The sequence below is a fragment of the Populus trichocarpa genome, chromosome 10, assembly GCF_000002775.5.
Source record: "Populus trichocarpa isolate Nisqually-1 chromosome 10, P.trichocarpa_v4.1, whole genome shotgun sequence".
Lineage (NCBI taxonomy): Eukaryota > Viridiplantae > Streptophyta > Magnoliopsida > Malpighiales > Salicaceae > Populus > Populus trichocarpa.
Genome location: NC_037294.2, coordinates 15,995,184 through 16,010,336, shown reverse-complemented (window position 1 = coordinate 16,010,336; position 15,153 = coordinate 15,995,184). Strand labels below are relative to the sequence as shown.

Here is a 15,153-nt window from a genome sequence, read left to right as displayed (position 1 = left end):
CGATGCTTGGAGATGCTTTTCTGGATTATGACAGTGGTTTAAAGTATTTTTTTATTTAAAAATATATTTTTTATTTTTAAAAAATTATTTTTAATATCAAAATATTAAAATATTTAAAAATTTAAAACAATAATTTTTAAAAAATAATTTTAACTTTTTAAAAAACATGATTTCAACAATATTCTCAAACAACCTCTCAATCTATATATATATGGATCTATGTCCGGCCAATGTAATGTATGGTGTGCTGGGTGTCTTGGTCCTGGCGTCTTTGCTCTTTCTACACGCATGGGCTTTCATTTTTTAAAAAAGATTTCTAATTTGCCAATTGGCATTTTTGAGTAACCTGTCATATCTATAGTGTCATTTGAAAGCTCTCGTTTCCATTTCCTTGGCTAAATGCTGTCATCACTGTTGATGATTCTACGAATTGATGGTGCTCTCTATCATCGCTTCTTTAATAATGAATCATGGGCTTTAATTTTTGAAGATGTGTAATTAATTCGGCACTATTGTTTATCAAACATGGGTATGTGACATTTTTTTCAAGTAAAATTAATATTCACACGCGGCCCGAAAGTGAAATTAATGATATTTTGTATAATCATCCAAGGATATCGATTCGCTGGATGATTGAAGTAACAAAAGCATGCATCGGACGAGACCTTGGCAGCCAGGTTCCCCTGAAAAATCACCTCCGAAAGCAAATATAATAGATGAACCCACATGGGTTCTCACAAGACTGCAAAACCATGCATCAAATCCTATGGCTGTATAAAATCAATATGCGTTCCGAATGGCACACACTACATGTATTAACGATATATATCTTATGTACCTCAACTTTGTTTTTTAAAGATCACTAATTTAAGTCTCACAAATCTCAAGATCATTGGAGACTCATATGGTCGTTAATTTCAGGGCCCGTGAGATTAGTCGAGATGCGCACAAGCTGATCCAAACATACACATTAATAATAATAAAAAAGATATATCTTGTGCACTTCAACTTTTCTCATTACTGCCATTTTAAGTATAACTGGCGCCTCCAAACGCCACTTCCTTTTCATGCTCCTTTAGCACATCCGTGAAGGCTTTTATATGAAAGCTAAGTCACAATATGGTTCAGCTTATTTAGGGCCATCAAATTAATTAAACCTGTATGGCCCCACAACCACGAGTCCTCGATCAGCTGGCTGATAAAAGTTATTGGTTATCTCTTTCAATTTCAAGATCATGATGAACAGAAATGAACAGAAGAGCTTTCCAACCCGTAACAAATAAAGTAAATGTTCCTGTTGCCCTTCTACTATAAGTAAGAACCTATGTTGTTATTAATCGTGCTTATCCATCGGTGGAGAATTTTAATGAGAGACCTTTTTTTTTTCTCAAAAATCAATTTGGACATCCACCGATTTTAATATATGTTTTTTGAATCCTAAGAAACTGAGACAGGTAGAATTAAGAAAAAAGATGCTGAATAGAAAACAAATGAAGATGGAAAAATAAAAGCTTCTTTGGTTTTTAGAAATAGGAAAAGTAGGATATAGATAAGTATTTAAACTTAAATTTGAGAGGATGTTAATATTAGAATTTAATAATTTTAATTGTTTATGTATAAAAAATTGACTTTGAATATTAGTTATCAAAAAATAGTTTGTAAATCCTAAAGGGTATATCTCAACTAGTTAGACCACGAGTTTGCTCTCCAGAGGTCACCAGTTTGATTGTCACAAACTTCAGGGCCACTTGAGACTTATATGGTCGTTAACTTCAGGGACTCGAGGGATTAATCGAAGTGCGCGTAAATTGACCCGGACATCTACAGTTAAAAAAAAAAAACTAGTATGTAAAATATAAAATATACAATATTTCTCAACAAATGTGTGGCTGATCCATTCCGTTCTTTTGAATAATGTCAAGAACAATATCATATTACGTAGGAAACGAGCAGTTTTCTTGCTTGCTTACATCATTGATACGGTAATTGTACTTGAAATAGCGATATGTCAGCCACAATCTGAAACTTTCCTCCATCCTTCACCCATCTCTCTGTTCTTGGTTCCTTATATCTAAGAGGTTAGAAAAGGAGAAAAGTTTGGAAAAAATAATGCCAGCTCCTTGGTTAGGTTTTAAGTATACATATATGTAGCAATGTCTGAACGTGAGTGTATTATTATAACTCTCTATCTATAGTCTATATATATATACTTCATGGGGTTTGGCATGGAAAGGGATTGACACGAGAAATTAAGATGATGTTTGACGAAAGCTGTAACTCACAAGCTATAGATCAAGACTCTCATCATCTCAGTATCAAAATTAAGCTGGCAGAGAAATCTGTTGGATTTTTTTTAAAAAAAAATACAATAAACAATGACAGAAATCTCATTCCAAGAAAAGTTTATTGAGGTCGATCGATCTCGTTTATATTTCTCATTTGTCACAAATTGTTCAAAAAAGCTTGTCTCGATTAAAAGCTCAAGTAACTGGCCAAAATATTCGCTGTTGCCTTGACGTAGTCTTAAGATGCCAATATCTTCATTCTCAAATAATAATAATAATAATAAAAAAGGTTAGCATATGCAAACTAATCCCATGATTTTAATAATAGAAGGAGACGATTGATCAAATTCTCTACGCTTCCATTTTTAGTGGTCTGAAAAAGAGATCCAGTAGCAAGAAATTAAGGTCAACACCCAACTATATACCCCACAAAACTAAAACTTGACAATTGAGTCGAATTCCCTAGCTGTTCCACTAAAGAAATTAAGTTGGAGATTTCATATTAGTTAGAATTAACTAACGTGGTTCTTATAACCAGACAATGAAAGTTAGCGACATTAGCAGCCTCGCACTTTGACTTTAATTCATGTTTAGCATTATGACTACAAACAAAATCACAGATCAGTCCGCTGAGTTTGAATGATAAAAAAAAAATTAATTATTCAGCTGGAGTTATGCATTGAGTACTGCAGAAAATTGAGTCATTGCCGACATCATCGAAAAACGTTGAATTCAACATGGAATTTTCTGACTCGATAAGCTTGGAACAATTATCTTCGTGAAATATATAGATTAGTCTATCCCAAACTACAAGTTGCATTTATTAAACCTATATATCTCAAAAGTAAACTATAGGTTTATTTATAGCTGGGCTTATAATTTTCTCTCCCCGTGATGTGTATATGGGCTTAATTAAAAGCTTAAATAAACTCTATTTCATGAGTCCATAATTTTCTCTATATACGCTACGGGCCAAACTCTTCCTTTCCGACTTCATTTCATGAATCATAGTATTTGGTTGGGCTTAATAATGTATTGTCGGTCAGGTTTGACGTATCTTGGCTGGCCTTGAAAGTTTGATTTAGTTTCTAGGCCGACATCACCGGTTGGATAGGATTCCAATTTATTTGATACGAGTTTAATTCCACTACAACCTCGAATAAATCCAAACGGTTTTTTTTCTTTCACTAGAAGCTCTATCAGATTCGCTAAAGCCACGTATCTCAACCACTGATTCCCAATCACGGGGAGTAAAACCAAGCACTAAAAGTATCCAAAACCTCTGGCTTGAAATCTCTGAGGGCGAGACAGTCCTTGAAAACTCCATACCCTCTTTCTGTGTCGTCCATTGCATGGTTGTCCGCATCCTTTCCTCTTGCAGCACCAAGAAAATACTACTGGAAGCCCAGCAGGAACTCTCTGATGATTCCTTTCGACCACAAGGGAGGGAGCCAGGGGAAAAGATGAAGGCAGGGGAAAGCAGTGAGACTGCTGCTTATAGAGCTGTGAAAGAAGAGAGCTTGGATGAATGCTGCCTGATAATGTGAATGTTGAGGATGTTATGAGGATTGTTCCAGGGTCTTTACGAGAGAAAGTAAGAGGTAAGAGTGGTTCGACTTCTTATCCAGGATTGCCTAGTAGGTACACTCTGCATTGGGTGAATGCTTATGTTGATGGATTGCCTGATGAGGATTTTTGTACCGATGAGGACGAGTACAAGGATTGTGGTGCTGGTGGGTATTCTTCCAGGGCGGTGACCGTAAAGAAGCATTTTTGGACTGGGGGTCCTATTCAAACGTGAGGTGTTGGGCTACCTTAGAAGTATTTAATTTGCAGTCCATATATATATATATATATATATATATATATATATATATATATATATATATATATATATATATAATGTTTGCGATCAATCAAGAAGTTTTGGTATTTTTCTACATTTTAATATTTGGAATCAGTACTTAATTAAGAGTCTTGGTTATTTTATCCTCTGTGAATCTTATTTTTCCATCTGCTGTGAATTTTGTTATTTCCGAGCTGAAGGAATCCCTTAGCCACTTCTGTTATGTTGTGGTAAAACTTAATTACATCAAAAGCTGCCATCATCCTTTCTCCATTTTTTGTTCCTCTCAAGTTCTTTGAACTTTCCTCACGTCAAGTATTTGTTGTTCTGCAAGTGGTATAGACCGCATGTATCTGTCATGGCATAGATTGATACACTTGATCAGAGAGCGAGAGCTGCAAGTGTACTGTGAGCGTTATTTCAACCATATAAGGCTGAGGAGAAGTAGTTTTTATACGGAAGTCAAATATTGCTTCTGATATGTCTGCAAAAAGGAAATAACCTTATAGCCAGGAGAAATCACATGATCCGAAATCTTCAATTAAGTGCTAAATGTTTAACTGTCTAAAAGAGGCATGTAGACATTCATGAACTCCGAAGTCGGAGGTTCAGGACTGCCAAAAATTTAGCTTGCAACAAGTTGAACATGAGTCGAATTGGGTAGTTCAGTATAAGCAGGCACACATGCAAATTATTAAAACTAACAAGACCAGGTGCGAAATAGATACTTACAACATCTCATGTAACTCGGCTTTAAGCAGTCCAATTCAAGAAAGGCCAGTCCCATTTGTACAGAATAGCTTTCATAACTATACAGCTGCTATTAGATATCCTTCAAGCCAATGATATATATATATTTTTTTTTAGTTTAATGTGGGTGTCCGGGCCAGCTTGCACGCACCTCGACTAATCCCACGGGCCATGAAGTTAATGACCATGTAAGAATAGACAATGATATTCTATTAGATATACAGGACTGTCAACTTATATATATATATATATATATATATATATATATATATATACATATCGATTTGCAATATAAATTAGGATAGGTATCCTTTTGCTTTCCCATTATTTTTTCATTTCGATACAGTGCTGTGAGTTTCAGTTCTATCCGCTACAGTTTACTACTAGGCACATACAGAGAGCTTCTTCAGCTGTGTTCGATCTAAATGATACAAAGTTGTAGAGTCGTCGTGTTGAGAATGATGAGTGTGAGCTAATACTGGAAAAGATAATTTTAACTACCTTTGGATTATTGAATACAGAGAATTGCTAAGTACTGAAAACCTCTTTTATTTTTTCAGAAAGGAAATTGAACCAATCTGTTGCTAGTTTTATTAAATGATTTCCCAACTGCTCCTTAAACGCCATGACTTTGTATTCTTCACTTGTGTATTTCAAGAACAATGCTTGTGTGCCAGCATTATCATTATTAAAGTAAACAGTTTTTGTAGATCCATCATGAAAAAGGTGAGCCAACCAGTTATCAGAGCTGAGCACCCACAAAACAAAACTAACTATATTTTGACCATGAGTCAAAGTCTCTAATGGCGTAGTTGTTAAGATCCGCCTGCGACTTAGTTCAGGTCATTGAATTGTGGATCAACTAGAGACTCTAGGTTAGTGGGTTGAATTAGTTGATTAATTATAATAATATATAATATTAAAATTATATATATATATAAAATTAAAACTGAGTTATGTCGCGTGTATTAGTTTTGGTGGGCTAACAAAATAATTTTAGCCTAAAAAAGATGACCAAGATTTAAATCATGAAGGATCAACTAGGTTTAATTAAATCAATGAACGACCAATCTAATTACAGATTTAATCTAGATTAACACGGGTGGCTAAGCTGGATTTAACAATTATACCCCATGCCACTATGACCCCCTGCCTGGTTTATGGTTGAGCATTTTTAAATTAGAGCGGCGCTATTCTAGCTCCTTCATTTATTAATCCCGCCTCCTGATAATATTATGAGGCCGCTAAATTAACTTCCATTTAGAATATTATGAAGTATAATTAAAATACAATCAAGTAATTTTCAATAAATATATTAAAATAATAAATTTATGGTAAATTTTTTTAAAAATTTACAAGATAGATTGTGAAATAGATGATAAGATTCTTTTTTAATTGCATTTATTTTTTATTTATTGTTTTTTATAAATATATTTAACTAACAATATTTTTTCTTTCAGGTTACGGTTATTTAAATGTAAACCAATCCCGATGAAATTTTTTATGAAACACACGAATGATCAATGAACACTAAATAAAGGTCAGCTCGTTGATAGCCAAGCTGTGGCAGGTAATATTCGTTAAAGACTTAAAATTGATGTTATCGAGTTGTGTAAATGCGTTCCATAATGCAATGTTGCTTGTTATTCCAGTTCGCATTGGCTTGTATCAAAATGGGGAAACCAGAGTTAGCACAAAAGGCGGTTTTTATTGGCAGAGAAGAGGTTATCAGTGGATCAGTTGCCAGATCCTATTATCATAACCCAATTTTTAAACAAAATAATAAAAATTAAATATAGTTGACAATGAAAATGGAGTTAAGACAACATAAAATTTAAAATTTGAGGATGTAATTATAAAATTTGAGAGTTAATTGATCAATTTTGAAAAAATTAAAAGTTAAAGATTTAATTAAGGGTCAAATTAAACAATCCAGAAATTAAGGACTGTTTTGTAAACAGTTTTATAATTTAGGGATTTAATTGAAATTAATCCAAAAAGGCACAATTAAAAGAATAAGGTAAGGACCAAATAGAACAATCCGGAAATTAAGGACTGTTTTGTAAACATTGTTATAATTTAGGGATTTAATTGAAATTAATCCAAAGGGGCAAAATTAAAAGGAATTTTTAATTGCTTAGAGGTCCAATTGCCGAATTTCCAAAGTTCAGGGGTCAAAATGAAGATGTCCATTGCTGCTTGAAACGTCGCCGTTGCTGGTGGAACAGCCGTGTTCGTCTTCTCCATCCCGATTCAACAGGCTGAAAATCTGCAACGGATTCGATCCAATAGAGGACCACGTCTCTCGCCCACGATCTCGTTCGTGGAAGATAACAGTCCTGCAAAGGCAGGACTGGTTAGAGGCAATCAGCTGGGGAGTCTATAAAAGGGAGATGAAAACCCAGAACACAAGGAGGAGGAGAGAAAAGCAGAGGAACAACCATTGTCTTCGTTCCTGAGGAAACAAATCAACCCAAAAAAATACAGAACAAGAACGGAGAAAATCAACCCAAGAACAGAGACAAAAACAGAGCAAACCACAGAAAAAAACAGAGCATAAATAAAAAAAAAGCAATACGTAGAAAGAAGGAGAGAACAAGAGAGCAGCTTACATAAAAGCGAGAATTAGCTTTGCTATTGTCGTAGTCCCTGCAGTAAAAGCAACCCGAAATCAGTAAAAAAAAAAAACTCAAAGAAACAGACATACCCATTACCTTCTCAGCTTCTTCATCCCAAGAACCGAGAAATCAAAAGAAAGGAAGACGGTGGCCACAACAGGGAAAGAGAAGAAAGCAATCGAACGACAGTAGCTACATCGGCGTTGCAGATTTCTTCATCATCTCCAGAAGCAGGTACGCCCACTTCCCCTTTTATAGTGTTGTGTTCAAATTGCATTTGAACAGTGCGAAGGTAATTTAATTACCTTCGCACTGTTGATGCACGCGTGAAAGTGCTGCACGCGTGCATCAGCCGTTTGCCCAGCCGGTCACTGGCTTGGGCCAGTGACCGGGCCGGGCTGGTTGGGCCTAGCCCAGCCCCTGTGGGGCTGAGCTGAGCCCAGCCACCAATATATATGCTGGGCTGGGTTTAGCCCAGCCCAGCCCCCAAAAAAACAATAAAATAAAAAAAATAAAAAGAAAAAAGTAAAAAAATAAAAATGGGTATGCATGAATAAAAATAATATAAATTTATTGATTTTATTCACTGACGCCATAATCAGGAATAAAAATATCGGTTTAAATTTATATTATTTTTATTCATTGTATTTTATTTTATTTAGCTAGAAAAATAAAGAATGTGCATGCGAAAAAAAATAACATAAAAATAAAATAAATTTATTGGTTTATTCACTGACGCCAGAGTCAGGAATAAAAATACTAATGAAAATTTATTTTATTTTATTTTATTTTATTTTTGCTTTTATTTAACCACCTAAAAATAAAAATAATGTGTATGCATAAAAATAAATTTATTTTCATTTGTTTATTCACTGACATCAGAGTCAGAAATAAAAAGAAATAATGATTTAAATTTATTCATTTTGATACCTACGTAATATTTACCAATACTAGAGTTGGAAATATCCGTAATTGAATATTCACTGGCGCCAGAGTCAGGAATATTACACGCAAAATATCATGTTATAAACCAACAAAAATATTAGCAATCAATAACAAATATCAGCAATGCAGCCTGCCTTAGGCATGACGTTTAAGGGGTGATAATATCTTTCCTTTTACGTAACCAGTCTCGTACCGTAGAATCTCTGTTGACCAGTTAGGGTTCCTAGTGATCATAATATTAGGTGGCAACTCCTTAAACAAGATCATTCATCATTAAAGAACATGATGCTAGAAATCCGTTCTTTTCAAAGATTTAATAATTTTTAAGGCCGTCGCGATGTCGAGTGCGACACCTATAACACGGACAGTGGAAGGTTTATAGGCGAACAACCCAGGCTTTGTCAGACATGGACAGTCTCTGGTTTCCTAACATTCAAAGATGATTTTAGAGAGCCCAGAGAAGGCATCCTTGTTTTTATGGGACGAGGATTATGAGATCCTGGAGATTTGTGTTTGTGCACTAAGCAGAACTGGTCAGTAGAAGTGTTCTTGCCTTGCTGCAAGATCTCAAATTCGTGCCTGAGTAGGTATTTCCTGACTCGGGAGCTATATACCTGGTAAAACAATAACAGAAAAGAACATTTGCAGCCCTAAATCAACATTTTCGAGGCTGACTTTAGGTAAAATGATAACAGACCAAGGATTCTGAAGTTCTGATTGCTCATTGGAGTGCATGACTGATTTGAATTAGATGGTTCTGTCTTGTTAGAGCCTCTAACCTACTTGTAATGATGTGGATGGTTTTGTTCTTAAATTTCTTTGAACTCTGACATTATGTATAAGCTTCTGTTCCTCATATATGATTAATCTTAATCTTTCCTTTTAATAAATAAATTGATAGTTCCAGCCTAGCATTGTCCTTGACCTTTTACTGATACACTTCTTCTTGAAGTAGTTTGGTATCAGTAACTCGTGCGCGCTAGACAAATACAATGCACAAAGACTCAACATTTCTACACCCTCCTTGATTCTAGTTACTGTTTACAAAAGATCGATTTTCCAGATTCAAATTTATATTGTCTTGATTGGCTTCATTTAACATCTTATCCTATCAAGGCTTTCTCTATTCTTGTTTTTCTTAACACTTCAAAAGAATCCATGATAGAGCTAACCACCACCCCACTGGCCACTAAATATTATTCAAAAGGGAAAATTTTACACTAACGGCTAAACTACAGTGTCACATACCATTTACTCTCGCCCCCCCTAGCCCCCCAAGCTACTAGTCTCTCGCTGGATAAACAGTAGCAATGGCAAGGATATCCAACGGCAAAATTCCCCTTCAGGGGTACAGAAAGACGCTAGACTTAGATATTTAAACATTTATATTCCATAATACTAAACTATCAAAAACTCATCAAGCAACTTGGTCATCTACTTCCAGCATGAATAGACCAAGGCGGCTATCTCCAAGTCGCAGAGCAAAAGCAGCTTTCTTGAATTCAGCCCAGGAGAAAGGCCTGTATAAGGCAGGCTTGATGGGTGTAACCATTTCTGGTGGAACAGCGATCCTTGCATTAAGTGGGGGTGCAGCAAAATAGGCCATTGACATTCTAGACTTGTATGAGTTGGTTAGGGCTTTGTGCCTCACACTTACAAATCTCCCATTTGTCATTGCCTACAAAATTTTGAGAGAGAAATTAGAATTAGATTTCCATGCTTGAATAAAAGGCAAATTGGACTGAGCAAAGGGTCATGTCAAAGTAAATGAGAACTAGCTAATGATTTTGACGATAACAAGCATTTAGTTCTTGAAATGAAAATTTCAAGAAAAAACCTTCCACAAGAAAACCGGTATTGTAAAGACCTTAGAAACATATCTGTCATTGTCAATTAAAAAAAAAATATCAATTTCATTTTCACAACAAAGAGACCCAAGAAAAACGATACTCCACAGAAAATGTCTTGGAAATGGTGAAGTCAGGGTACAGAATTATTTCCTCGGTAATCTCAAGTCAGCTTCTAAACACATCATAAAAGGACCAACCAACGGCCAGGTACTTTTCAGTTCCAATATTTCTGAATCTAGCTGGTGTTTATTTGTTGAAATTATATAAAAAAAATATTAGATTATTTTTTAAAAAAATCTTTTATTATTTTAATGCATTAATATTAATAAAAAATATTTTAATTATTTTCAACAAAAACTATTCTTTTAAAAATACTAAAAAGCAAGGGATACCGTACTCTAAACGGGCACTTAGTGATTCAATTACTCATTCCCAACTGATGTTGATTTGGGCCCCATTGGCATCAAGAAACCAAATCCGAAGCCTCCTGGTTACTGGCTAGCTAGCTAGCTCAGCTATAGTAGCAGTAGCTTCCATCAAATCCAGATCAACTACAAGATAAGAGAGAGAAGGAGAAGGAGAAAAACAGTAGACCAACCTGTAACAAGTCACCCACATTAACACAGAAGGCAGTGGGGTCAGGTGTTACTGGAACCCAGGCACCATCATTCAGGGAAATCTGAAGGCCACCCACGTCGTTGGATCTTAAGATGGTCAAGATCTGAGGGTCAGAATGCTCTCCAAATCCTACCTTGTTGTGGTTACAAGGTGATGAGGAGTCCTTATCCTTGCAGAGTATAGGCATGGCAGGGTAGTGATTTAACCTGATGATTGAGTCACTGTCATCATCTCTGATTAGTCGACTGAACACTGATCTATCTGGGACCCACAATCCCTCTGCCATCAGATCTAATAACTCACATGCCAGCTCCCTAACTGCTTCTATGTAGCCGCTCATTGCAGAGCTGTATCACAGAAATAGAAGAGAGAGAGATCACAAAAATCACGCCTTATCGACGTCGGTGAATATAACAACAGGCTAGGAGGGATTAAAAATAAAAAAGAAAAAAGACGAAGCCACCAGTCACCCGTCTAGAAAAGTACACTAGACCTGCTTCCCCTTTGCTTTTCCCAGTTTCTCTAATATTCATAAATTCCAGTATTGCATTATTTGGCGAAAAGAAGTCACCGAAGCCCTTCCCCCAGATTTCACAATCTCCCTGACTTGTGCATTTTGATTCTCCATATTTTTTTCATGCAAATAAGTACCTTATCTTCATTTTCTTTTCAAATGTTTTGGATTGTGATCTAGAAAAAGAAACACTTAATCATGTGTGTTGCCACTAGGTAAATTTTACATGTGCATGCTGACGACATTCAAGATAGATGAACATAGACGTTGGAGGCAATATTTGTTTGTTCTTTTTAGTAAAAAGAAACTTTTGATTGGTTTATATATATAAAAAAAAAACTAAATGATTTTTAAACCAACCACCATCACTTTCTTCTTTACCTCTTTTTTTTTAGATTACCGGCCATTCAACTTAAGAAGACATTAACAAGTGAATCCACCTTAGTATCTGAATACATAAAACTTCTCTTGTTTGGAAGGAAAAAAAAAAGTCTTCCAAACAGTAATGGAGAATGTTTCGACTCTCAAGTGAAAGAAGTTCTGACATGTTTCCCACCTTCCAGGAGGAAATATAATTCCATATTCCCGTGTGATTTGGTGTTTTAAATTGAATTTCATAAAAATCACGAGTGTTGGTCCCTTTTTAAAAAAATTTCAAGAAAGATGGAATTGAAATCGATCGCTCTTCTTACATGCATGATCTTGTTAATGATAAATTACAATAACTCTTTATAATATTATATTGGAATTGCAGGTAAAGTTCAAAACTTTAAAGATTTTACGAAACCTGCCTCTTACATTTTTGTAAGAAAAATTGTAAACACTACAGATTTTATATCTAAAATTTCGTTATTATTTTAAGATAAATGGAGTGTTTTGTAATATTCTTAATTTTTTGTATGATTTATACAATGATCTTGATTATACTTAGTGTTGCTGTAACTTACTAATTTCATAAATTTGCTTAATTACTGAAAATTAGACGTGAATTATTACTGAGCGATGATTGCTAATAGTCACGCTAGCTTGTACATAATTTCATAGCTAGCGTTCTCCTTATGGAAACCTAGTTCTCTTCATTTTCATGTTCCTTTCATACCACACATTACCAAGGATGATTAAAGAAATTCCTATGATAACATGTACGAGTATTCTGCTCACATAAAATATTAAAAAAAAAGCAACTTGTTTCACCCTGAAATTCATTAAGGAAGATTCTACCAGCAAATCAGAGAAGATTTTTGCATTTTTAGGAATGTCAGGTGCACTTGAATACAAGAGGTTTAAAAGATACAGTTCAATTCCAAGAAAGTTCCCAGCCAGCACTATGTTTACATATATATAGAAGTGCTCGGGACATTGAATTAGCAACTTGCATGGTAGCTTCATTTTCAAAATTCGAAAATAAATCTAATTTGGATTTAAAAAAAATGCTAGTACTTTGCTGGTAATAGTAGTGGGCTTCTCAGTTTATAGGCTTTGCATCATTTTGTTGTTAACTTTATTCACCAATCTTTTACCAATAGCTTCGCTGAAACATGTTTTACCTCGGGTTCTCAAGGCAGCACTCAAAAAAAAAAAAAAAAACCTCTCTTGCACTTTCATCAAGAGGTTGGTGACTCTCGAGCAAATACATGCATGAAAGTAACTAACATTGCAAACGTAATTTCAAGAAAGAAAAAAGGAGAAAATAAACTCTAGATAAATAAATGGGGATAGTGTTAAATTTTCAAATACAATAAATGAAAAGCTCAAAGCAATATAAAGGATGTAAGCACTTGCCTGAATTCTGTAGGGTCATTGGAGATGGTTTTGGATCTTTCAGCAATGGAGAGAGGATTGGTATTACAAAGTAGATATTCAACCTCTCCTGTATCACCATTAAAGCCAATGTTTTTGCAGCCATAACCAAAGGAATTATCAAGCCCAGCCTTTTGCTTTTCATCGAATGTTTTGGCAAAGAAGTTGAAACTTTCGTTTTCCATTTTGGCAATGATGTCATGAGGAACGCCATGGTTTTTTACCTTGAAAAAACCATATTCTTCACAGGCTTTGACAATGAGACTGGACACCATTGATCTCTCGCCTGAGAGATCTATTACAGGAAGCTCAATGGCCAGGAGTTTTTCCCCGTGAATTTGAGTTGGGGATGCCACTACCATGTCTATAATTATATATCTTCGGAGACACAAGATAAAGGAAACTAAAACAAGGAAGAGGAGCACTTGGAAGATATAGAAGAGAAGAGGTGACAGAGGAATATTTTGAGAGATGGAGAGACTGGAAAGAAGGAGGTGAGAAACGGTGAGGTGCCTGCTCATGCTTGCTAAGTTGCTATAGATATATAGGAGAGAGAGAATCATAGAAGGAGGATGGGGAATTAATAAAATCATTTATTTTTTTGTTATTTTATTAATAATTTGTTTCTTTAATTTTCTCGGGATTCAAGAATCTAAGACTTTTTGGGTGGGTGAAGTACAACTAGCAAAATCCTGTTTAATGTAAGAAAGGTTGACTTCCTTCATTGATTTCTTGACTCTTTTTTTATGTTTCTTGGATGAACTTTTCAAAACTCTTTTTATTGACTGGATTTATCTTTAATTTTGTATCACCTTTTTATTTATTATTATTGGACATCAGATACTCTTTTGTTTTAAATACACCCGGCCACCTCCCCTTCTCCCTCGTTTGTCATTCCAATGCTTTAATGAAATTATTTTTTAAAACTTACTTAGCTTAGTATCAGGGGGTAGAGAGATATTTTTCATCAAATTAGTCACTAAAGAAAATAAAGGGATTAGAGGGATTTTTTACCTTTCTTGTAGTGTAATTATTAACTTACTTAAATACCCCTAAAAAAACAATATTTTTTTAGCTTAGGATGTAATGGTACTATTTTCATGGAGGTCCGATGTAATTGAGTATTCTAATATATATATAAAATATTATTTAAATTAATAAGTGATTATCACGTGCCTAGTACATGCCTGAGCCGCGGTGAGTGCAATGCCAAAATAGATATGAATAACGGTAGCATTCGATAGATATCACTGCCTACGTCACAGGGTAAGACTCGTGGGGTTAGAAGGCCATCAGTTAAGCTCATGTGACATGTTTTTTCCTCCTCTTTCCTTAATCTCTCCCATCCTCAAAAAACATGCCGGCCTTTGCAATAGAAAAAATAAGTATGATTATTTGTTCATTGAGTTAAATGTTCTTATTCTTTTAATTGTAAAGTATTTAAATTTTGAGTTAATTTTATTTTTTAATTTTATTTATTAATATTTAATTTTTTATATCAAGTTTGATTTTTATTCTTTTAATTACAATATATGTTGTCTTTAACCAATTGTTGACTTAGTTTTTCCTTTTCAATTCAATCCATTAACTTTTAATTTTTATATCAAATCCGGTATGAAGTCTTTTGATTGTTATTTCTAATTTTTTTTATATTAAACCTGGTTTTTGTTCTTTTTAAATATACATTTCTTTTTCAAGTCTATCCTAATTATTTTGATTGGTTAGGAATTTTACATTATTATTTTTTTAGATTTGCCTTTTATATTATGATCTAATCTTGTGATCTGTTTCACAAGTTCTGAATATTGAATCGGGTTGGTTTTAGTTATTTTTTATTTTATTTATTTTATTCATCATCACTAGATTCATTAAAAGTTAATATTATTTATTTATTTCATTTCTTTTATAAAATTAATTAATTTGATAT

The 15,153-nt window shown here is 34.4% G+C and overlaps 1 protein-coding gene and 1 long non-coding RNA gene across 2 annotated transcripts; both read right to left on the bottom strand.

Annotated features, from left to right (window-relative positions):
• Positions 1-6,929: 6,929 nt before the first annotated feature.
• On the bottom strand, positions 6,930-7,860 carry LOC127905903 (uncharacterized). Its single transcript, XR_008060434.1, has 3 exons — positions 7,596-7,860; positions 7,494-7,530; positions 6,930-7,336 (listed from the first exon to the last, which is right to left on the bottom strand). It is a non-coding gene; the product is annotated as an uncharacterized LOC127905903 (long non-coding RNA).
• A 1,746-nt stretch (positions 7,861-9,606) lies between these two features.
• LOC7485848 (gibberellin 2-beta-dioxygenase 2) lies at positions 9,607-13,769 on the bottom strand. The gene is made up of 3 exons (XM_024610166.2): positions 13,209-13,769; positions 10,893-11,259; positions 9,607-10,122 (listed from the first exon to the last, which is right to left on the bottom strand). The coding sequence occupies exons 1-3, from the start codon at positions 13,745-13,747 to the stop codon at positions 9,862-9,864; spliced, it is 1,167 nt and encodes a 388-aa protein (XP_024465934.2). The 5' UTR covers positions 13,748-13,769; the 3' UTR covers positions 9,607-9,861.
• Positions 13,770-15,153: the final 1,384 nt, after the last annotated feature.

Bases quoted from the DNA above. Each gene is read 5' to 3' on its own strand.
- LOC7485848 (XM_024610166.2), bottom strand. From the start codon at position 13,747: ATGAGCAGGCACCTCACCGTTTCTCACCTCCTTCTTTCCAGTCTCTCC. The intron at 11,260-13,208 runs GCAAGTGCTTAC...TCTGTGATACAG, and splicing joins AATGACCCTACAGAATTCAG to CTCTGCAATGAGCGGCTACA. The intron at 10,123-10,892 runs GTTGGTCTACTG...AAAATTTTGTAG, and splicing joins ATGTGGGTGACTTGTTACAG to GCAATGACAAATGGGAGATT.